The sequence below is a fragment of the Xiphophorus couchianus genome, chromosome 1 (assembly GCF_001444195.1).
Source record: "Xiphophorus couchianus chromosome 1, X_couchianus-1.0, whole genome shotgun sequence".
In the NCBI taxonomy this organism is placed as follows: Eukaryota; Metazoa; Chordata; class Actinopteri; order Cyprinodontiformes; family Poeciliidae; genus Xiphophorus; species Xiphophorus couchianus.
The window spans coordinates 7,369,514-7,394,238 of record NC_040228.1 but is presented as its reverse complement, the minus strand read 5'-3'; the positions used below and the strand labels follow the sequence as shown (position 1 = coordinate 7,394,238).

The window sequence follows — 24,725 nt, the reverse complement described above, 5'->3', positions numbered from 1 at the left end:
TGCGCTTCACTCGCATATTACTTTTCAACATTTCCTCCCACTGGTTTCCCCTTTGTTGCAGATTTTACGGTGTAGCATACGGTAATGTTGCAAGTCATCGAGCACATCATCCATTTCAGTATCGAGCTCACCAAATTGTCAGTTTGATGGATTACACTGATTTGTAACCTGGATGAGCACAAAAGACACGCTCTCGTTTCAGCTGGTTTATTTCCCAATCCAATTTCAGGTGTTTCCTGAGAGAATACTATAACTGGCTTTACTTCACTACTAATATCAGAAAATCACATTACTGCAGATTATTATTTAGTATGTAAGAACAACAGTGTAGAGTTTGTCAGTCCCTTTATGTCATAACTATGTGTAGACAGTAGCTAGGCATAGCCATTTCAAAAGATTCTGAATGCATTGTTGCTATATGACAGAGCCCACATATATAAGCCTCCTTTTTGTCATGCAGCAGGAATGAATCCTCATGAATATGCTGCTCACGTAGAACCAAAACAGTTGATGTGCTTAGCATGCACCCGAGTGGACTAATAATCACACACTGATGGAAATTCTGTCCAAAGGTGAAAAAAAAAAGAACTGAATTATTTTTAAGCTCTATGAATAATGTAAAACCTGATTTTTTTTTTTTTTTTTTTGACGTGAAAATGAAGGGTATCTGTTGAGCCCTGGGCCCGCGCCACCAAATTACCATTTTGGAGAGCATCTGGGGGTCAAGCTAATCCATCAATTTCACAGCAGACATCCTTGTGCCATACATGCTATTCATGAATCCAGAACCCAGACGATCAAATCAAATAGGCCGAAACAGAGCTCGCCCCCTGACCCTCTTGTACTTTTTATGCATCGTGCCATGAAAAGACTCGGTGCTTGTCTCCTTAAGCAAATAACTCTGAACATCCAGGGCACTGTATAAAGTTCACACAGTGTTCTGCTCTTTTATGCAAGGCTTCTATTTACGATCCCAAATATTTTGTTTTCATTTTGCCCATATCAGCACAAAGAGTTGTCATAAAGGGATTTATGTTCTTAGTACAAAGGGTTCTACCAAAGTCCTCGCATCAGGGGCAGTAAAATGAAGGCGGCAGGTGCAAAGGCCAGGTTGAGCCCTCACTAATCATTTACCAAAATCCCCCTTCAGGACATCATCCGACGCCCGGTGACGCAGAGGAAGATGCTTGTGTAACAACATAATTTGAGAAATATATCAGCAGCCTTTGATACCACTCGTCCTGTGGATTTCTATAGGTTCCTAAGGACAGCAGGGAGATTTACATACAAATGTGCTTATATGATAAAATAACAATTTGATTTGAATCCATCTGGACAAATGCTTAAACATTTTCATATTTTCATTTCGTTGAAAGAACTCCCTCGTTTAGCTGAAAAGTCAAGGAGAGACATCGCATTTTAAATTGTACGGCACAACAAAAGCCATCTCTGAAAGATTTTGTCACAATTGCCGTTGTTTCCCTCAAAAATATCTGACTGAAAAAGCATTTTAAGAAAAAGAAAAGAAACAGCAGTTAGATAAAAATTGTAGTGAGAAAAAAAAGACCAAAATAACAGTACATTCTGTCCGGCAGATTCATTTCCAGCTCACTGCAGCTTTGGACAGGATAAATTAGGTGGAGAAGATAGTAAGATTTAGCCATCAAGGGGAAAAGAATGATAGCTTTTCTGATATTTGATATCACAGTTGTTACTATTGAAAGATCTAAAAAAAAAAATTGAATTCTTTTTGAATATGAGCCGGAATTACGGTAAATGTGTAACATGTGGAGTGGCTGCTACAACATGATACTTCTATTCCGATCAATACAACCGACTACAGCAGGCGTGAGAGCGGACCACGAGTGTGACAGACAGCCACTCTGCCAATGTAAAAATAGCCAGCCTCTTATTTGTAATGTTCTGTATATAATGCTTACTATTTAGGCCATTCCATTCATTTTTTTAGTACTAGCTGCTGGTTATTAAGTTCAGTAATTTTCATTCCTTACTGTAGTTTGAATTGGGGTAACTTACAAATCTTACACAAGTCATGTCAAGACGTTGCTGTGATAGGTTTGAAAACTTCAGATTCATATAAAGTTCCAAAGGTATTCATTGTGAGGCCCAGACAGTGAAGTTAAATAGTCAGTGCCCTTATTAGTTTTGTGAAAGCTAATCTTTGCTGGACAAATGGCGTATAAAAATTTAAAAAATGGTACATTCTGAAAATAATCCTGCACCAGAATAAATTAATTTTCTCTGTAAAGGATAAAATTTAGGATTGTAAATTATACAAACAAACAAAAAAAAACAAACAGTAAATGCAATTTCTGTTTGTAATACATAATTTATACATAGTGTAGCATCTTGAGGGTTTGCCACTACATTATTATATATATTAGTTTCTTGATTTTTTTTGCATTTTATACCTTCATAATGTATGTCCTTTTCTAGGGTGAGGTGGGCAGATACTATTTTAAGCTACTCACTGTTTCTGCTCCTTCTTTAACAATTACAAAAACTTAACCTTCATAAGCAGCTACCCATCTTTTTTTTTTTTTTAAATGAAAACCTTAATTTTAACATTTTTCCTAATTCTCTATTTTAACTAAATCTAAAACCCATTCATCTATTTTGCAACGTCCCGCTAAAATGAGGATCTTAAGTGTCTTTGGATGAAAACACATCCGGCCTTGAGTTGGAACAGCGTGCCTAATTTGCTGCTTATAATTCGATCTGATTTCCAACAGCAGTAATTGCTGTCCCGTCCCGCTCATTATGGTGAGTTTTGTAATATGACTCCCGTAATGACAAATCACGTGGAATACCATTTTAAATTCTGATTGCTGATTGTTTCAAGTTTGAACAAAATGTCCTCATTAAAACCATTTTTTTTAACGTAGATGCCAGAAACCGTTGGTTTGTAAAGGTTGTTTTTAAAGATCTAAAGCTATCAGACTGTGTAGTTATGACTTAACGGCTTGTGTGTTATTGGCTAAACAAAAATCCTCAGCAAAATGATAAAACATGTCAACATGGCTTGTTTGTGGATGACAAAGGAAACGATTATAATCAGTCTTCAAGTCACAGATGAAAAGAAAGAAAAAACCTGATGCTCACTTGTCTTATCAGGCACGTATTTAACCCTTCTTTTAGTTTTGTTGGTAGATTAGTCACTCATTTCTCCTTGAAATGCAAACGTCTTTCTCAATTCTTCTCAAACATTTTGCTCCGTCTTTCCCTGTGTCTAATTATGGCAACCCCCTTATTGTATATAACAGATCATGTTGATTGTCCACCAACCTTGAATGATAAAACTGCAAAGTAACTTGGTTTCTCTTTGTGTTTGTTAGGACTGCGGAAGGTCGGGAACGGACATACGATCACACCACCTACGGACATCACGAGCGACCTGGTAGCAGCTTCGACCGTCAACGGCACTATGAAACAGACTATTACCGTGACGCAAGAGAGAGGACTCTTAGCAATGCTGGAAGTGGATCTGGCACCACTGGTGGAAGTAGTACAACTGTGCCGTCAGGTGTCAGTGGAACTATAGTTGGTCCCGTTTCTGGAAACACGGGAGCCGGCGGATCGGCTGGGGCGTCGACGGGAGGGAGCGCGGGATCTACGTCCAGCGGGGTCGGCTTCTACCGCTCCCACAGCAGGAGTCCGTGTCGGTTTGAGGCGCCAGAGCCTCGCTATGAGTCTCGTTCCAGGGAACCGTTTACTTTGGCCAGTGTGGTTCACAGGGACCTGTACCGGGATGACCGGGGACGGCGTGTGGAGAGGTCATACCGCCACAGTCGCAGCCGGTCTCCACACTCGACACATTCGCGAAATCCCTCGCCTCAGAGACTGGTGACTCAGACTACTCGTCCTCCACGTTCCCACAGTGGGTCAGGATCTCGCAGTCGCTCATCCAGCTCAGACTCAGTCAGCAGCACCAGCAGCAGCACGAGTGGCAGGTGAGTGAATTACACAGTCAGATTTTGTTTTTATTTTTTTATTTCCCTTGTGAAATTATTAAGCTCTATGCATGAAAGTAAACCAAGATAATAAGTATTTTATAGGAACTCAATGAAAGTTGTATTTCCTCATTAAATGCCTTTCATCAGCTATGTTGACCTCAAGAAATTGTGCAACATCTTTTTTTAAGTCCATACCACATTTTCAAACAAGATTGTGCAAGATGTCTAAAAATGTAATTCCTGCCAGTGGTGGAGATCTCATCTACGTCAGGATGCTGTTTAAGATTAATTTAGCTAAAAACTGGTGTTTGTATAATCCAAAGCTAATACTTGAGCATTTATTTGACAAATTTTTTATCCATCCATCCATTTTCTGTTCACCCTTGTCCCTAATGGGGTCAGGAGGGTTGCCGGTGCCTATCTCCAGCTACGTTCCGGGCGAGAGGCGGGGTACACCCTGGACAGGTCGCCAGTCTGTCGCAACAAATTTTTTATTTAAAATGAAAATTGTAATATTTTGGCCAAGTGATTTATTTTATTTTTTATTTTTTGTAGTATATTGGTTTCCAAAAGTAGAAAGCAGGTATTGACTAACATGGGCAGATTTAGAACATATGTTTTTTGGGGTTTATCAAGAGGTTACAGACTCGATACTCCTAGTGACAGGTTTGGTTTTGTCACAGTGAATGAAGTGCACACACCATGCTGGTATACATGGCCCCCATTCTCTCCACATTTCCATACCCAAATTGCCATGTGCCACATGTTGTAATATCAGCAATTAGCAATAAATTGCCATAAGAGCAATACAATAGCTAAGTGCTGTAAAAGACAACATTTACACAGTAATGACATATGCCAATGCTTATGCCTTACGAAGCATATGACTTTATGTTATTTGTATGTACTCTGGATATGACGATGAGTGATTTAAGACAGTGGTGTCCAAAGTTGGTCCTCAAAGGCCGGCATGTTTTAGTTCTCTCCCTGATAGTATGTCAGTGTCCCCAGCATGTCAGTGTTCTTCTTTAGTCTTATAATGAGTCAACATTTGATCCAGCTGTGATAAAGGATAGAAGTCCCCATAGGGCAGAACATATGGAATGATAACATTGCCCTTCTCTGCATTAACCACTGCCACTCAGAAGTTTGGACGTGCCACACAATAGAGCGTTGGACATTGCATTACAACAAGTGAGAAAAATAATGTGTTCATTCTTTTCTAATAGCTATGGTAACAAAAATTAAATTCGTTGGTTTCTACAGAGTGCGTACAGGCCTTTTATAAAAACTTATTCTATCCATGAAAACTGAAAAAAATAACATTTTGTAGGTTTTATCCCCGTTATGTAGAGATTGGATTGGTTTATTCTACTCTGACTACAGATTATTTAAAACACAGTTTGGGATTTCTGAAAAACTTCCAAGGAAAGGAGGGATTCTTAGCTTTGTCAGCGATCGTGCCAAAATGACATCTCAATATTATGAACCTCTTGTGTCACTATATCACTCTTGGATCAAAATGTGTAATATTTGCTTACCATGTATTAAGGCAGCCAGACGTTACATGGTGAAAACTGAAATCCAAAACAGAAGAGTTACTGCTATACTTAGATTATGGGGGGTTATTTCTGATCAGCAATTGCAAACAAAGTTCAAATTTAGCCAAATGTGCCTCCGATTTACTGCTTGTGCCAAAGCTTTAGAGTTTCATGTGTCCAACAGCAACCATAGCAACGTTCCCATTAGTCGTGCGTGTATTCCTGTATTCAATCATTTCCAAGGAGCTGTCACACAAATATTACATACTATTGTCCTGCAGGTAATGGATTTTATATTAATCGGCAGAAGTGTTCAGTTGGTGATGCCGACTCATTTCACCGGTATTTGTATTCCAAATGGGGTTACGCAAGAAAGGGTGAAGGCACCCTGAGGTTTTTCTGCTTGATTAATGCCTCACTTCAGGTGCTCTGTCTGCATGTTAGAACATTTATTTGAAGGCACACGTTGCCAAGAAAAGATACTGCCTGTCACAAAACACACACACGCACACCCCCACAGCCTTTTTGTTACTTATATTCAAAATTCAATTATTAAATCCTTCTTCCAATTTAAATTGTTGTTGGTAAGATTGTCGCCATATGTGTTAAGTGGTTGTCGGTTTTAAAGGAGAGAAAAGGATCTTTGTAAGTGCTATTATGGCACTCTCTCTGTATCATAAATATTTGCATACTGCTAAAGTCCACTTAGATTAGCCAACGTCGATTTATGCTTTTACTTAGCTTGCCTCGTGGGGGTGGTGTTTGAGAGCAGTGGACCACGACTTTTTTAAACCACCATAAAAGACGACACATTTACCTCTTTCTAATACTTTGTGGTAAATCCACTAAATGCTTCTCGTCAATTGCTGATGCACGTTCTTTGTGAAGAAATATGTCGGAGGTTATTACAACTAGGAAATGTTATATTTATGTGGCAAACATGCAGTAGATTGCAATAAAAATAAATTAAAGTTATCTACAATTAAAATTCTCAATCTTGTGAATTTAAATTCTTAATCTGGGCTTTTGCGTTGAGTTCTGCTTCTTTCACTGCTATCATGACACCTCTAATATATTTTACTGGGCATAAATATAAAGATTAAAATCACAGTAACACCGTTTCATGGGAAATGACTCTATTTAGCTCCTCTCCAGTTTTTTTCTTTGACTGCATCGCCTTTGGATGTGGCTTTGAACGACGTGTAGCGACACATGTGGTTCGTCCAGGAAGTGCTGCGGGGAGACTATCGGGAGATGGCAGCTGTATTTTTCGCACTGCCTACCTCTGTGTATGGGTAACTGCAAGCCCCCCACCCTCCCACCCTCTCCGTGAGATCCAGTTGGAACTGGAAATTTCTGGCCAGTGCTGGCTGCCTGCCCACTCCCACAGGCCAGGCTCCGTCAGCAGCACTTCCGGGAGTGTCTGAGCGCAGGAGGAGAAAGTGAGAAGGACACAAACAGCAGAGGGCCTAGAAAGCTGAGACAGACATGGGAATTGTCTGAGTAGGTGCATGAGGCAGGCAGAAATGTGCAACTGTGCAATTTTTTTCCCCCGCTTCACGGATTACAAGATGCTCTGTATAACAGTGAAATAAAGACGAAAAAGGTGTTCAATAGAGGATGTTTTTTTGGGGGGGTGGAGAGGGGGCATTGTCTGTATTTACTGCATTGCAAGAACTTTCCCGCCATCTATACATTTAATCAGAAATTTGTGTGCTATGTTTTTCACATCATTTTTAGAATTCGGAGAGAAGAAGCAGTTTTTTTGTCTTTCAGACAATTTCACAAAATTATGTCATGCCATTTTGACTTTGAAGTATAAAACCCTAAACAAATATTCCTGTATGTTTTATAACACATCAGCAGTTTAAGACATGGTGCCCTGTGTTCCTTTTTGAATCTGTCCTGATAAAACCATCTGTAGCTGAATTTCATTGATACTCAGTGAGTATTAATGTCCAGTGTGTGTAAAAGGCACAAGTTGACTCATGGAAATTGACAGCAGTGCTTTCAGGGTTTTACAAATAGACTAAACTGTATAGATTTTTTTATTTATTTTTTTTGCTGAACAGGAATGAAAAAGTTCTTACTGTCACGTGTTTGGCTTCATTTATTGAAGAAACACTTAATAAAAGTACACACCAATTCTCAAAGAATGTCAACATAGGGTCAGTTACAAAACAATGTAAATTAAATGCTGCTAATTTCCATTCAACTCTGTTGCAGTTCCATCCAGCAAAGTCAGATTTTAATCAAACTCACTTTAGTGTGTCCTGTTATAATCCATCTCCGTAGAGTCTGTTTCAAATTGATACAAAATAAGATTTTGTCTGTCTAATGAAGCCGGCAGATTGGATTGAGTCATTTTACTTTATGTTCTTGCTTTGCTGCAGTGATTCTAGCAGTAGCTCGAGTGATGACTCTCCGGCCCGTTCAGTGCAGTCTGCTGCTGTCCCTGCACCCTCAGCTCTTCCTTTATCCTCCCTTGACAAAGACGAACCGCGTAAAAGCTTTGGCATCAAGGTCCAAAATCTTCCTGTGCGCTCTACAGGTAGGTAATGTCGTGTTGCCACAACCTCTTTTGTGTAGAATAACATAGCTATCTGCCACAATTAAGACATTTTTAACTTGTGCCACATTTAAATTTGCCTGCCACAGATACAAGCCTCAAGGACGGTTTGTTCCATGAATTCAAAAAACATGGAAAGGTTACATCTGTGCAAATCCATGGGGCTTCAGAGGAGCGTTATGGACTCGTCTTTTTCCGCCAACCAGAAGATCAAGAGAAAGCGCTTTGCGCCTCCAAGGGGAAGCTGTTTTTTGGAATGCAAATTGACGTCACAGCCTGGAATGGTCCCGGTGAATTTTCTGTTGGACCTGCTATGCAAAATAATTCTCAAAGCAGAAAGATTAAAAAATCAAAGTAACTCACTACACATTCCTGTCCTTTCAGAGACAGAAAGCGAAAACGAATTTCGACCGCTGGATGAGAGGATTGACGAGTTTCATCCAAAGGCCACACGGACATTATTTATTGGAAACTTGGAGAAGACTACCACTTACCATGACCTGCTAAACATCTTTCAACGTTTTGGAGAAATAGTGGTAAGCTTTTTTTTTTTTTTTTCAGTAAAAAGTACAGCGAAATAGTTGTTTACTGACAGATGTGTTTCTTTACGGTTCCCTAAGGATATTGACATTAAAAAGGTGAATGGAGCCCCACAGTATGCCTTTCTTCAATACTGCGACATTGCAAGTGTTTGCAAAGCAATGAAAAAGATGGACGGCGAGTATCTTGGTAACAACAGACTAAAGGTCAGCCTTGTCGTGACTTAATTTTGCAATTTTAGTATGTTCCTGCTTCATCCCAAATTCCAACTTGATATTTTATTTATTCCAGCTGGGGTTTGGAAAAAGCATGCCCACAACTTGTGTTTGGTTAGATGGTCTGGCTTCAAATACAACAGAGCAGTTTCTCACTCGCCATTTTTGCCGCTATGGGCATGTTGTCAAGGTAAGCATGTTTATTTTTGTACCCTTCTACCACCTTTGTGATTTTTGTACATCTAAATCTGTTTCCCTGGTGGCTTACAGGTCGTACTTGATAGAATGAAGGGAATGGCCCTTATCCTGTACAACAACATTGAATACGCCCAAGCAGCAGTCAAAGACACAAAAGGTTGGAAGATAGGTGGCAATAAAATTAAGGCAAGTGGAAATATAGTTGTGTTCAAAACGAATTTCCTGGACTAATCTCCAGATTTGTTGACTAATTTTGCATCTGGATTTTCTGTTTTCATCTTCAGGTGGACTTTGCAAATCAGGAAAGTCAGATGGCGTTTTATCGTGCAATGCAGGCATCTGGGCAAGATATTCGTGACTTTTATGAGTTTCTTTCTGAAAGAAGGTTTGCATCTTTTTGTTCTTTGAGACAATTTGACTTCAGTACCATTTCACCCTCAAAATTAAAACAGATTTTTTTGTTTCTCTTGACAGAGATGACAGACGAAGCCAATATGAGTTTCAAACAGAAAGACAGTATTACGAGAATGTTCGAACACCTGGAACTTACACGGATGATCCACGGCGGAAATACCCCGCCAGAAGTCGAGAGTTCTATACTGAATGGGACCCATATCAAGGAGATTATTATGATCCACAGTACTTTGAGGACCCAAGAGAGTATCGGGAATACAGAGCTGATCCTTATGAGCAGGACATTCGCAAATACAGCTACTTGCAACGAGAGCGAGAAAGAGAGAGGGAGCGCTTTGAAACGGATCGTGGTCGTGATCATGGAAGAAGGACCATCGAGCGTAGCCAAAGCCCTACTCACGTCTCCACTCGACGTCCTGTCAGCCCCACCGCATCGCCTTCGCTCTCCGAGAGAATACCAAGTGACTCAGACAGGCGAATTTGTTGTCGATCATCTGACAGAAGTGGCAGCTGCAGTTCGGTTTCCCCACCCAGATTTGAAAAACTGGAAAAGGCACGCGCTGAAAGATATAATAAAACTGATAAACTAGAGAAGGATCGTGTTTTTGAAATTGAAAGAGCGAGTCTGGTTGAAAAGGAGAAGAGAACGGGGCGAAAAGAGAGAGGAGATAAAGAAAAAAGCGAGAAGCAAAGGCTTAAGAAATTTAAAGTCACATCGCCTACAACGCTGGAGATAGAACCAGAACTTGAAAAAGACACAAGCCCTGAGTCTGGACTACGGAGTAAAACCAGTAAAACCTCAAAAGAAAGCTCCAGCAAAACAAGGCTAGATCTTCTGCCTTGTGTAGTGCAGTTAACGCGTGTCAAAGAAAAAGAAGGAAAATTGATCTGTCATGCTGTCCAAGAAAAGCAAACATTGAGGGCTGGCAGTGAGAGTCCTAAATTGGCATTGTCTGGAGCTGACCAGAGAAGTCCTACATTCCGCTCAGAATCGTCCAAAGGTGACAAGCATGGGAAGATGCCTAGAGAAAAAAATATACACAGCTTAATAGAGATTGCTGAAAAGGATGGTAAAATCAAATCCAAAAAACATGGAAAGTCTGAGTTTGGATTTGATAACAATGTTTCTCTGGATGTTGATCGTTTAGCTGCAAGAAAAAGGCGATTTGAAGAATCTGTGAGAACCGATCGACAAAGGAGATCTAACGAAGAAGACACTGGTAGAGCTGGACTTTATAAACTGTGGAACAACACAAAGGAGACAGGATTGGAGAAAGTCCTTTTGATAAGAGGGGTGCATAAAAAAGAACACAAGGATAGAGCTGTCTGTGTGGTTTCAGTAAGCAGCCCTAAAGATGGACGGGACTGCGAAGGCAAATCTCTAGGTCTGCCTCTGGAGGGGCAATCGCATTTTGGGGAGCTGCTTGAAGATTCTACATCACAACAGAACTCCCCCTTCCTTAGAATGGATTTGGAGGCTCTAAAAAGGGAAAACGGCTCCAGTCTCACAAAGATATCAGATGACGGCAGCTTTGATATGGATGAATTAAAAGAACAGAAGCAGGTTTTGTCTGAAAATGAGGAGGGAAGTGCAAAGTGCAGAGACTATGATGGAGATGAACATTGTGTGAACATTAACCAGTCTGTTTGTGCAAAACAAATTGAGCAAGATCGATGGCTTCAATCCAAGCTTAGGGATCCTGATAAAATGGCCAAGTTTGGAAAGTTGCCAAACAATGAGGCTTGTCATTCGGAAAAAGAATATATCCTGCATGATGTTGGGAAAACAAATCTGGACATTGCCCACGATGACTTCTCTTCTAGTAAACGAAAGAAATTGGAAAATTTTGAACACGAGGTCCTGAAAGTAAAACGAGAGCATGACTTTCCAAATTCCCAGGAATTCAATAAAGACATCTACAGCATGTCGTCTTCTATAGGAGCTGGTCCGTCTTCAGAAAACGAAGATGATGAGACTTCTCGCATTTGTCTGTTAATTACAAAAAAGGAACAAAAATCGTCTCCAACTGACGAAAGCTATTCACGCACAGAATCCTTAAAAAATCATTTCAGCTTGACAGCCAGAAATTTCCAGTCTTCTAACAATGCACACCCGAAGCTGAAAACGTCCTTACTTGGATTTAATGATGACGCAATGCAACACTGGGAGAGGAGAATAAAGTCAGATTCTCTCAGAATGGAAATGACATTCCCAAATGATACTCTAAAACGGGAAAATATTTGCAAACGCCTTAGTCAGGACTTGGAACCAGGAGAGTTGCAGTCTGATTCAGATGACGATGGAGACAACAAACACATTTCTCACAAACCAAGCAGTTCTTTGTCTTATATTCTCAGGGATCGCGATGAGAGAATGACTGACCTCAAGCTTTCGGGTTCCTTGGAGAAAAATAAGTTTTACTCATTTGCATTAGACAAAACAATAACTCCTGACACAAAAGCACTCCTTGAAAGAGCCAAGACTTTGTATTCCTCAAGGGAAGATAATTGGTCTTTTCTCCCCTCACGCTTTCCAGTGTCTCATAGTTGTTCTGAAAAAGACAAGGCAGTGCTAGCTCCACGCCCTATTCCTTCTTGGTACATGAAAAAAAAGAAGATCCGTACTGATTCTGTGGAAACGTTGCATGATAAAAAGGAAGAACTCAAGCCACAGGACCAAGAACGTCAGGAATTATTTGCCTCTCGTTTCTTGCACAGCTCCATCTTTGAACAGGATTCTCGTCGACTGCAGCGTCTTGAACGTAAAGACCAAGACTTAGAAACTGGAAGTGGTAAGCCTTTTATCAAGGCTGGTGCTATAGAGACACATTCAGAATCCGGAGGAGCTGATATTTCAACAGAACCTATCGTGCTTTTCCATAGTCGATTTTTGGAGCTTCAGCAACAAAAAGACAAGGACCACAATCTACCTGACTCTGAAAGTGACCCAGTATTGTTGGAGATGAAAAGAGATGAAACTCTGAGTTGTGATAATGTGATATCTGACAAGGAACCAGAAGCTCCCCTAAAGGCTTGTGACAAATCACCTAGCCCCCCAATAACTATAAAAATGTCATCATTCCTCCCTTCCCCCAAGGAAACATGCCTAGCAGAGAAGGAAGCTTCAGATCCATCCACAGATCAATCAGTGCCATTTGTCAAAGAAGAAAAGGTTGAGCCATCTCTTGAGATATGCCCATCTCATTCTCCTCCTGTAAATATGATCAAATTAGCTGCTCCTGAGGTACCCATAAACCCCACGCCTTCAGTTTCCGACCCAGAACCTGAAACAGAGTTAATTGAACCCAAAACAGATGGGGATAATAGTTTGGTGGTTGAACATGTTTTAGAAGATAAGCATCACACACCTGTTGTTTCCCCAAGTGCCTGTGAAAAAGAGACAATTGAATTTGCTTATTCTGATTGTTCAAAGATAGAAAAAACCTCAGAAGTGAGTAAGTCAGAGCCTGAAATTGAAAGCCAAGCCATGGAAAGCTTTGAGGACTCTCAAAAAATTGAGACAGATAGTGAGCCGTGTATGCCAGAGCTAGAGGCTGAAGTGAAACCATTACCTACTTGCAGACAAACTAAGGGTAAAAGGGCCAAAACCCTTTCTGTATTACGTATGACACAACCAACCAATATTATCAGCAAGGAAAAACCTGCGACACGGAAAAGTGAACGGATTGACCGAGAGAAACTCAAAAGGGCATCATCTCCTAGAGCAGAAGCACCTAAATTATCATATGAATCTAAAACTACATCCAAGTCTCCAATACATGCGTCTGATTCAGAACAAAACCTTGAATCGAGTTTAATTGTTGGAAGAACACGACGGAGGAACGTGAGGTCAGTCTATGCCACTCTACATGATGATGAACAAGCTGGGAAGGAAGTAACAGAGTCCCCCCGTTGCATGCGCAAACGAGCAGCCGACAAAGACCATGTACAACCAGAGGTTCAAATTTCTACCAATACTAGGCGGGGACGCCCGCCGAAAAGAGGTGTCAAACGAGTCACAGATATATCACCAGTAAAAGGGGATCAGAAGAAAACAGTGGAAGCAGACACAGAGGCCAGGGAGGCATCAAATACTGCAGAAGTTGTGAAACCCTCTGAGGGATGGCGTTCACCTCGTACACAAAAAGTCCAACAAACTTCACTGACTTCCTCTACTCCAAACAAAAAGGGAAGTAGAACAGACAAATCATCTGGGAACAAATTTGTGTCAGCAGAACAAGGTGATCCATCAAGCAATGATGAATTAGAGCTTAAGCCCAAAGCTAGCTCAGAACCTACTGGCAAGTCATCAGACAGGGCAGAAAGTGAAAGCTCACCTGTGCTCAGAAAAGAAAAAGATACAAAAGATTTTGTTGAAAAAATATCTGTTGATACAGAATTTGACATTAACGCCTCTGAAAGGGGTAAACAGCCTGAAAAATTTTTAAAAGTTAAAACACCAAGGTTAAAACGAAATACTAAACAGATAACTGAAGACAAATCACACACTCTGAAAAATCTAGAAATACGCGTTAGCGTTGATGACGTAAAAAGCCTACTTCGCTCTGAAGATCTTGAGTCAGATACGTTTGCAGCTACTATTACAAAAGGCAGGATTGTAGTAAAAGAGAATGAAGAAACAAGGATGGCAGACTTTGCAAAAGATACCAAAGAAATTACTACACAAGAAAATGAAGACGCACTATCGGAATCTGAACCTCCTGCTGATCCAGCTGCTGTTCTTTTAGCACGACAGATGGAACTGGAGCAGGCAGTCGAAAATATTGCCAAACTTACAGCTGACCAACCTTCAAGACCTTATAAAGAACCACCCCCTGGTCCGCCTACTGCATTGCCCCCTGTCATAGTGGAACCAGAAGTTGAAGTTGAAGAGGAGAAGCGAGAAAATCCTGCAAGTGAAACAGAACTAGCTGCTGCTATTGATTCCATCACAGCTGAAGAAACCTGTGGGGATGCAGATGGCTTCACTGCTGCTCCTACTTACTCTGCTCTTGTTCCTACACCTGAATCTGTAATGTCTTCCTCATCCTCCTCCAATGACATCATGGAACCGGAAACACACATGGCAATCAATAATATCCTTGCTGGAGACTTGGATGATGACTCTCGAACCTCAAGCCCAAAGGCATCAATGACAGAATTGAAGACAGCTGATGAACCCATTCTTCTTGGTACACCCAAGAAGACAATTAAATCTAGAGCAAGAACCCCAAAGAAGTCAAGAAATCGTAAAGGTCCAGCTAGCAGAAAGGGGGACACTGCTGATGAAGTCTCTCAGTCAGAGTCCTCACCCGTAAAGTTACCTGAGTCAATTCCAGAAGATCCAGAAACAGACTCAAAAGCAGTGACTGTTACAGCTGCAGTTTCTGCAGTGACTTCTGTGGTCACTGCCGTTGCAACTTGTAGACGTGATGTTACAAGTGCTATAACTGTAGACAACCCCAAAGAGGCAGAACAGCCTGAAGTAGAGCAGCCTGTTCCCAAAGAATCTGCCTTTCATTTAGGCACAAGCAGCAGTTCTGCGACTAAAAAGCCTCTTCAAACAGCAGTACCAAGTACTCCTACCTTCGGCCCTGCTAATTCATCACCTGTTTCCCAGCTTAGTGTACCCCTGTTGCGACCTGCCAAAATGCCCCTTTCTCCTGACTGGCCTCAGCGATCTGAAGAAAGCAGAATCTATGTTAATCCTTCCCGTCATGTCACAGTAGTAACTCCTACGATACCTCCATCAACTGCACTTGGAACGCCTACAGCAAATCCCCCAATGCCCCCTGACACCAAGGCCTCTGACATTGATCCAAGTTCCAGTACCTTGAGAAAAATATTAATGGAACCTAAATATGTGTCTGCGTCAAACAGCAATTCTATAGCTACCACTGTGGTATCATCGGCACTGTCGGATCATTCAAGGATGTCAGAAAATGAAAATCCCACAGACACACTTGTTTCAAGACATTTAAATTCTGAACAAAGACCACCTCTACCTCCCAAGTCACTGCACCATAAGCCAGCCCCCCTCACAGAATCCCAACAGAACTGTGGGGAAAAGAAACTGCATACAATTATGTCTCCTACTACCTCAGTCATAAGTAGAATTCCAATGCCTTATGATACAGAAGAAACTCCACGAATTTCCCTAAGCAATCGAAGCATTGGCCTGACCATTCCGAAACAGAAATTTAGATCAAACTCCAATGAGAATAACCGCTGTCATAATGTGGAGATAGCAGAAGATGTTTCTAGAGGGCGGTCTGTTGTTGAGCCGACTCCTTACCATACAGGTTCTAGTCCTGGCTTGAGGGTAAATACATCAGAGGGTGTTGTTGTTTTAAGTTATTCTGGTCAAAAGACAGAGGGACCACACAGGATGAGAGCCAAAATTAGTCAAATCCCTGAAGCCAGTGCTGGTGATATAGAGTTTCAACAATCTGTGTCCAAATCCCAGATAAAGCAAGACCCTATCATCAAATCATCTCAGTCACCTAACCCCAAAGTTTCTTCAGCTCCTACTGGTTATGGGCATCCTGGAGTCCTTTTAACCAATCAGTCTTACAATTCTCAACCGGTCATTTCCAGTATCAAGCAAGATGTTCATGGATGCGACAAGTCTGAAGCTCACTATCATACAACATCACCAGGTGTGGTGAAGATGTTCCAGTCACCTGTTAGTTCCTCTCAAGTTTTGATGTACAATCAAGCTGTAATCCAGCAACAGCATGGCAAAAGAGGGCTAGTGACAGATACATTAACAAAAAAAATGGACATTAACATGAAAAATGTTCAGCAGTCTAACTTGAGCCCAGTCATGAGTCCACACCACCCATCTATTCCTGGAACACGAATGAGTCCTAGTCCCAGCAACACAAATGATAGGTCTGCTTTACATCTCAAGCAAGAACCCCAGTCTCCACGAACAGCTGGTCATTCCCCTTTACCCTTTGTCAAAACCTGTCCACTAAGCAGCTCTCCCATTGGAACTTCTGTGGTTTTAAGTCACGGTATGCCAACGCTGTCTACATACCCTTCCAGCATGCATCACTCCCACCCAGAACAGTCCTCTGTCATAATGCAGCCTCACAGTGTCACTCAGTCATTAACTCATGAAGCCAGAATGAACAATCCAACAATGCCAGGGATAAACTATGGAAGGCGAGGAGGCTGCCTACCTTCTCCGCACCCAGGATCTACAAAGAGCTCAAATACACCACAGCCTGTTATTCGAGATATGGTTTTGCAGTCTCATTCAAGTCCCCAAAGGTCAATGTCAGGGAGTGGTGGCAGCAATGTAAGTGAAGAAGAGCCAAGACACTTTAACCAAGCTCTTAGTCGACCTTCAGCTCCCCATTTACAGTCAGATGTAATGGTGGTTCACAGTGACCACAGAGGGCTCCGCCCAGGCATCCGCATGGACCAGTACAGAGAAATTCACCAGCGCATACTCCTGCACCAGCAACTAGGAGAACAGGCATCTGTAGAAGCACGGCAGTCTCGCAACTCAGAGACCGCAATAACATCTCCAAGCAACATCTCTGGACCTTCAAGAAGTCCAATACTGGTAAAGAGCATTGAATTCTCACCAAAAGAGCCTCTCAAATCACCAGAAGGAAAGCTAATGCATTTGAGCCCCAATGAAAGTAGAATTAGAGGAGTCCATGCATCCAGCCCTGTTTTAATGTCTTCTCACCCCCACGGAGTACAACTAATGCATCCAGGAGGAACAAGCTCCTTTCCAGTATATCGAGACATCCGGGGCTTCCCTTCCCAGTTTCCGGGACACAATCTGGCCAACCAGGGCATTTCATCTACACAGGTAAGAAACATACTATGATTTTATCATGTGGTAATTTCTGAGGATATTTTTACAGTTAAACCAGAATTGTGTACCGATCTTTGAATGTGATTTGAATTTTCTTATCAGATCCCCGCGGAGCATGAGTTGGGAAACCGAAGCAAAATATCTCAGTCCCATGGAGGAGGAAATGATTCTACACCTGAAAGCCCACATCTCCGTCACACTACCTCTTCTGAACCTTCACACATTTCTCGAATATCAGGAGAAACGATCTCTCCATCATACCAGTCCCCCTTGATGTCGCCCATGGGTCTCACTCATAAGCCAGATCTGTCTCTACAGAAAGGCCCTCGCACCTTCCTCCTTACGCCTCCGCCAACAGTACCCCCATCAAGTTCACAACAGCCACGACATGATACCAAGCTGGAACATTCCGGACATCGGTCAATTGACATGGTGCAGCTTTTGAAAGTAAGAGAATTATATGACCCATCAGTATGTTGATGGTATGAGAGAGATAGTGCAAGAAGGAATAAGAAGAACACTTAAAATAGACTTTCTACACTTCCTGTTGTTAGCTGTCATCAATTTCAACATAGGGAACATGAGGCAACATCGCACCATGTGTGAGAGAGCAGCATCTGCATGAAAAAATAATTTTATCATTTTAAAACAAAGAGGAAATGAATAAAGAACTGAAATTTTGAATTCATTGTCTAACTTTGGAGGATAGCTCAATTAGTGAGGTTAGAATTACTAACACAGCAATCTATTTTAGCTCTGACGTTTTCCAGCGTTCCAAATGAAGCATGTTCCTTTGCAGACAGAGGTTGAACTCTCAAAACGATAAAATGTAGCAACTTTGCTGTAGTCTTTTCAGCCTTCTTGTTATCTGCTAAGAGTCTTGCTCTCTTTCAGCATGCCTTTTATTTTTTTCTGTGTTCCTGCTAACGTCCCTTCTAAACACCTCGCTGCTGTTGAAAATGGCTCACTCCGAGTCTTCGTCCCTCATTAACAATGACCACACTGAAGAATATAGACCTCCTGCCAGCACTTGTGTATCATGCATTCACAGAGCTTAGATAAGATTTGAGTTTGCAACTCGCCGGTCAGATTTCTCTGTGCCATCACAAGTTATCATTATATACAATTATTTTTGGTCTGAAGCAAAGGAGAAGCTATGCTTACAATTACTTTCTGTTTTTTATTTTTTGCAGAAATATCCTATAGTTTGGCAAGGACTCTTGGCGCTGAAGAACGACCAGGCTGCCGTCCAGTTACACTTCGTGTCTGGAAACACCATCCTGGCTCAGCGCTCCCTCCCGCCTCCAGAAGGAGGATCTCTTCTCCGTATTGTCCAGAGGATGAGGCTTGAGGTTTCCCAGTTGGACAGTGTGGCACGCAGAATGACTGTGAGTACCTTATTATTTTAGCTGAGTGCCAGCAACATGGATGAACGAATGTGTCGTAGCATTCTGGGTTCCAAAGCCAAAACTTTCCACCAAAGGCCGTGGGGGTGGTAACAGGTGGTTTGGTTCTTGCACGCACGTCTGACTTGATTGTTTGAAAATACAAATATATATGCTTTATTTCTTGAAAAAAATATAAACAAAACAAATACTAAAAATCTCTTACAACTTAACATAATCTTCAAGTTCAAAAAGTGGTCAAAAAAATAATTTTACAAAAACCTCCCATCTTCACACCAGACATTTGCCAAGCAGAAGAACCGCCCGGTCTGTTCTTAATCACTTAAATTAATGGGAGGGTCTGCTCCAAAGGTTGCCAAAGTCATCTAAATTCCAAATGTAAAAGTCAATTATAGATTTTGGTTCTAACCTGACTTAAGTATATTCTAACTGTCCAAAGACAAATTAAATGGATAGAACTAACAGTTTACAAAATGTAACATAAATGGCCACAACAACATGGATCACATAGAGTCGTAGACCATAAATCTCATAAGTTTGTTGTGATATTTCTTTTTACGTTTAACTGAGTCAAGTCTCTTTTATGTCAGATGGAAAATGACTACTGTTTGCTCCTGGCTCTACCCTGTGGTCGAGACCAAGAAGACGTCCTTGGTCAAACCCAAGCTTTGAAAAGTGGCTTCATCACTTACCTGCAAGCCAAACAGGCAGCTGGCATCATTAATGTGCCCAACCCTGGCTCTAATCAGGTTTGTTCTCGTTTCAGCTTTTCCTGTCCCTTTTGTGGAGTTTGCCGCTTTTCCACTCACACTATGTTCCATCTCTGCAACTACAGGCAGCTTACGTGGTGCAAATATTCCCGCCGTGTGAATTCTCGGAGAGCCATCTTTCGCGCCTGGCTCCCGACCTTCTCAACAGCATCTCCAGCATTTCCCCTCACCTCATGATTGTTATAGCTTCTGTTTAATTACCTCCATTGTTTGTTTGTTTTTTCCTGAACAATGCCAACACCAGCCCTTTTGGATTGAACCAGTTTGGAACCTGGAAATGCCTCATCTTTATGAGTTTGACTGCAAAACAACGGCAAGAACAAAACATATCTTTCACTTTGTTTGGACTCAAGTTTTCTCCTTCACTTCACCAAGTCCTTAAATCACCCTGTGATGATGAATTCCAAAAGCTAGACCTTCTTTTAAATAGGACGCAAAGGGTCGAACGGGGATTTTTGATGATCATTTTTGGATTACTGTTTTTTCTTTCTGCCATTTTTGGAGGTGTTCTGCATTGCCTTTTTGTATTTCATAACATTCATAAAGCTGTGGACGGAGACCTACAAGTAGGATGTTTTTTTACCTTCATAAAAAAAGTGATTGTGATTGTTTTTGTTTCTTTTTTTTTAAACTTGAGAATCCATTGCACTATGTTGACAAAACTTTACGAACTTTGTACATATTTGTGCATAAATTGATACATGTTATGAATTTATTCTAGTGATCAGTCATGCTTGTGCTAGAGCAAAGAAAGCTATTGCCTACGGAATGATGGAGAATCTTCTCGGCTTCATCAATCACAAAGCTTTTCCTCCGACACCATCTGCAAGTTTCTGCGACATTTCCGATCTCATGTTTCCATCGCGACGTGTTCCCTGCCCCAAGGAACTCATGATGGGATCCGTAGAGTTGTATATTTTACACGCAATGCCTCAATAGGGGACAGTAAAAAAAAACAAAGAAAAAAAAAGAGACTTATTTAATTTGTTCCTTTTCATTTGCATCTTCTGTATGCCTAAAGGTATTGTGGAGAATTGTGAAGCTGTAGATATTGTAAATATTGAAAGACTGAAGCAAAAATGGAGAGACCAAGCAAATTATTTTACAAGACAGATCGTGCTTTCAATGTTTCTTTAAGTATGCTGTCTCATTTTTTCTTATTTATTTCTGAATCATTTATTGTTTTTAGCCGGGGAAGAATGTGAATCGGAGGGAGTCGGAAGGGGATTTGCAGAGAAAAAAAAACAAAACAAAACAAAAAAAAAAGGACTTTGTGCCAAAATGTCTTGCGAGTGATCATTACGTGCAAGTGTTTGGGGGGGAAAAAAGTGATCTGAACCTATTTTCATATTTAAATTAGTATTTTGCTGTTCAGAGGGCACATTGATTCATTTTTAAATATTTTGTTTATTGACATGATTCTAATACTGCAGCGCTTTCTACACAACGAAGCTGCGTTTTCATTTGAAGGAACTTTTTGTACTGTAGAGGCTGGTGTTTTCTGTCTTTCGTCATTCCCCCCGTTGTCCTGTACTGCCCCCTGGTGTCTGAAAACCCATCCCCTTAATATATGGAAGTCTGCATACTAAATTTATTCATGCCATTACTTTGTGTCACATGTTGTATAGCATGCTTTATTTTCATATCTTAAATTGTAAGGTAGGATCATAAAGGCAAAGAATGTGACTTAAACTTGACGTTATGCCGCTAATGGATGTGTTGATCATCTGTCTCCATCCTTCCTCCTGTCTGTCTCCTAGAGCCAAGCTGTAAATACCCACGTCTCTAACCTGTGCTCCCGTGTAGTTGCCCCCCCCCCCACTCCCTCCGTCTCACTTTGCAGTTGTCTTTATTCAGGGTCTTTATTTTTGTTTTGTGAAACAAAACAAAGCAGTCTAAAAAGAGACGGGAGGTGAAGCGCGTGAAACCGATGCTGAAAGTAAAACCATGCTTGTCAGTTTTGTGGTGTAAATATTTCTATGACTGCAAGCTGAAAACTCTCATGGTTATGTTGAAGGCACTTATAATTTTTGATATACAAATGAAAGAAGAAAAAAAAAAACAACAGTCTTAAAACAGTGATTAATATGAAAAAAATGTCTTTTGATCAACCTTCATTTTGAGTGTATTTTTGCTGTTCCTCCATGAGGACATTTTAAACTGTAACATAAATGGTTGTTTAACTTCTGAAGATCATTAAATGGTCCATGACTCTGCATTTCGTTTGTTTTTGTTTCTTTGTGATCCTCAAAAGTCCTCCTTTCTGCAACTTTTAGTGTAGAGTGCTTTGAAAAGTGTTTGCCTTGTTACATTTTTCTTCTGCTTTTAATTTTTGTAGATAATCAGAAATTTGCATACGTGACAAATATGACAAGAAGTAATACGATACGAACTTTTTCATTGATGGTTTTATTTAGTAAAAATAAAAGCTATTCGACCTTATGTGGAAAAATAATTGCACTCTCAGCTTTTTACCTTTTTACCATTTGAGGCAAAAAATGCAATTTTGTCTCCTTTGATAAATGTTAATGAACTGTCCCTCACTTCGCAGAACAGTTTTATTTTGGCCATTTTGTACAGTTTTAACCATAAGTAGCCAGTTTAAGGTAATCCTGCACCATTACAACAGAATTTTATCTTAGACTTTGACTGGGCCACTCTTATTTCTTTTTTGTCTCATTTGGAAGTTAATCTACTGGTGTTCTTTGGACTGTTATCCTGCTTCATAAATCAAATAAGCTTCAAGCCGCTATTTAAAGTTTGGATTAACCCTTTGAGGTTCACACCAAAAAAAGATAATTTCTTTTTTGTGTGTGTGTGTGTGTGTGTGTGTGTGCATTTTTTATTCCCTTAGATCATCAATAACAAAGTTTTTACTTTTTTTTTTTTCAAACAACTTAGTAGTTTTAAAAACACAAACCTCTACCAAAAGGTTTAGATAACCCTTTTTGCTAAAACTAGGATTAAAAAAAAAAAATTATATTAAAGTTATATTCTTGTTTTTTTTTTTGGCTAGTTAACAAAGTAGATACAACAGGCACCAAATAGTTGGAGCGCTATAGAACCAACTGCAACTGCATTTGTGAGGCATCTAAGTCCTTTTATTTCTGGTGATATGCCACAAAGCACTGAGAGCGGGGCATCCAGGCACCGTTTGGACGCTGGAGTGGCAAGTGTCCAAAGTTGTCATGAAATGAAAATGAATGAAAAGGGCGCAAGAGCTTGAATCTCTTCCTTGGAATTAGATCAGCTATCAGGTTGTAACGGGAATCACAATGCCAATAATCCTCCATGGCTGAGAACCTGAAAACGTTCATGAAAATCAGCGTTGCAAGGAAATTTTCAATCTCCACAGGGCTGCAGTTGATCAGGATCTTCTGTTTGCTCATCATCATCGCTCAGATCAGAATCGTTCAGGTTGTTCTGGTACCAGAGCCTGAGATTTGTGTGTCCTGTCACCATAAAAGGTTTTGCTGTCCATCTAGTATTTGTTGATAAAACTGAAGAAGAACAATGTGACAATTTAGGCATATGCATCAGTAAACAGGTTGAAATATGTCAGCTTAAGTCAGTAAGTGATATATTAGAAAATCAATCATTTGCTAGTGTGTTTTTAGAAATGTATTTGGCCTTCATAAAAAAATGTTTTCATTGTAATATTACTATATAATGTTTAGTAAAACCTTTGACATTGTACTACATTGAAAACGTATGCTTACCTGTCAGATTTGTTGCCCAAAATCCCCTGTCTTTGTTAGCATTTTTTTCTCATGCAAACTTCTTGTGAGGAAGGTTCTTGAACAGGCCAAAGCTTTATTGATATAGTGCCATCTAGTGGACTTTGTTTGGTATTGCAGGTGTAAACCAATCAGTAGAAAAGGCTCAATAAGGTAGGTCAAGTTTAATTCATGCCTCACTTAAAAATAAGGTCACAAATTATATTCTACAAATTATACTCTGGTTGACCATAACGCTAAAGGGTTCAAGCCAAATGGTGCTTTCAGAAGTCTTTCTGCTTCCTCAACACATCTGAGGCTTCAATCTCCTTAGAGATTCCTTAGAAATCCTTAGAGATTTTAGCCACAATCTCCTCAGATTGTGGCTAAAATCTGATCATTCATTTGTTGGATAGGGGATACATCTAAAGGTTCTGGGAAAGCAACACTGCTGCCTAAACCATCATGCTGCTACAATCTCCATTAGATTTAGGTTAGATCAGATGTAACAGGTCGCATGCCTCCCAATAAGTTCAACTTTTTTCAGTCCACAGAATATTTAAAAAAACAAAACGTTTTGAGGATCATCAAGACATTTGTTGCAAATAGATTGGCATTTGGGTTCCTTCAAATCAGCAATGTTTTTTGTTTTTTTAAATCTTGAAACTCTTCTATAGAGTGCTTTAGATGTTGTTCTGGGTTCTTTGGTGATCTTCTAGATGAGTTGTTGATGCGGTCTTGGATAAACGCACTGGAGTCAAACTCTTTCCAGACTGAGATGTCAATCACCTACTTTCCCGTCTGATCTTTTAGCCTTGTCTGAGAAGTTCTGTTAAAGTGATTTCATCTTATTTTATAGGCCAGACCGTAATCTGGCCTGGGCTTGGCTTGTGATTTCCAGTAAATCTGGTTAAGTACAGTTAATTCATGATTTAACAAGGGTGAAGCAATGTTTGTTTCTCATGGCCTGTTTTTTTTCTCTACTTAGTATTAAATTAGATTATTTTATACATTTTGTATTTACTCAGGTTATGTTTATCTGATATTCAAATTTGTTTGATGATGCAAAAACATCTAAGTTTGGCAACGACTCTGATGTTGCCAAAATCTCTAAGAGGGCAAAAAACGTTTTCACTATACTGTATGACACATCTATTTAAAACGTAATAATTTTTGTGTCTCTAATGTTTATATAATTTGCTACAAATTTCATTGGTAGGTCTTAAGTAAGTATTACCAGACCAGCGCATCACAGTCAGAGCTGCAGTTTCTCCATCTATCAGAAGATGTCAGTACAGGACTGAACAGCCACGTTTCCAGTTTGGGAAACAGTTTGGGACGTTTTAGAGCTTCCCAGGTTTGGAAAAGAACTCTAAAGCCATCTCAGTTTAACTTTAGAAGGTTTTTGGACAAAACAGACCTGTCTGACCTTTGAAATAATTCAATTGTTTTTTGAACTTGTGTACCACTAGAGGCAAAACTAGTGGAATAATGAATAAGCAATGTATATTGACACCTATTAGTTTTGCTCTCCATAAATGAGAC

At 40.4% G+C, this 24,725-nt stretch overlaps 1 protein-coding gene across 2 annotated transcripts in view; it reads left to right on the top strand.

Annotated features, from left to right (window-relative positions):
• Positions 1–21,682, top strand: part of spen (spen family transcriptional repressor) — a 28,633-nt gene extending 6,951 nt beyond the window's left edge. For both annotated transcript variants that reach the window (XM_028024530.1, XM_028024538.1), the window contains 13 exons: positions 3,357–3,971; positions 7,909–8,066; positions 8,174–8,374; positions 8,469–8,620; positions 8,705–8,830; positions 8,916–9,029; positions 9,110–9,223; positions 9,322–9,422; positions 9,512–17,282; positions 17,391–17,735; positions 18,482–18,676; positions 19,285–19,443; positions 19,530–21,682. In XM_028024530.1, the coding sequence (XP_027880331.1) occupies positions 3,357–3,971; positions 7,909–8,066; positions 8,174–8,374; positions 8,469–8,620; positions 8,705–8,830; positions 8,916–9,029; positions 9,110–9,223; positions 9,322–9,422; positions 9,512–17,282; positions 17,391–17,735; positions 18,482–18,676; positions 19,285–19,443; positions 19,530–19,661 (10,183 nt within the window). In that variant the 3' untranslated portion in view covers positions 19,662–21,682. The remainder of the gene's footprint in view (positions 1–3,356; positions 3,972–7,908; positions 8,067–8,173; positions 8,375–8,468; positions 8,621–8,704; positions 8,831–8,915; positions 9,030–9,109; positions 9,224–9,321; positions 9,423–9,511; positions 17,283–17,390; positions 17,736–18,481; positions 18,677–19,284; positions 19,444–19,529) is intronic.
• The last annotated feature ends 3,043 nt before the right edge of the window (positions 21,683–24,725 follow it).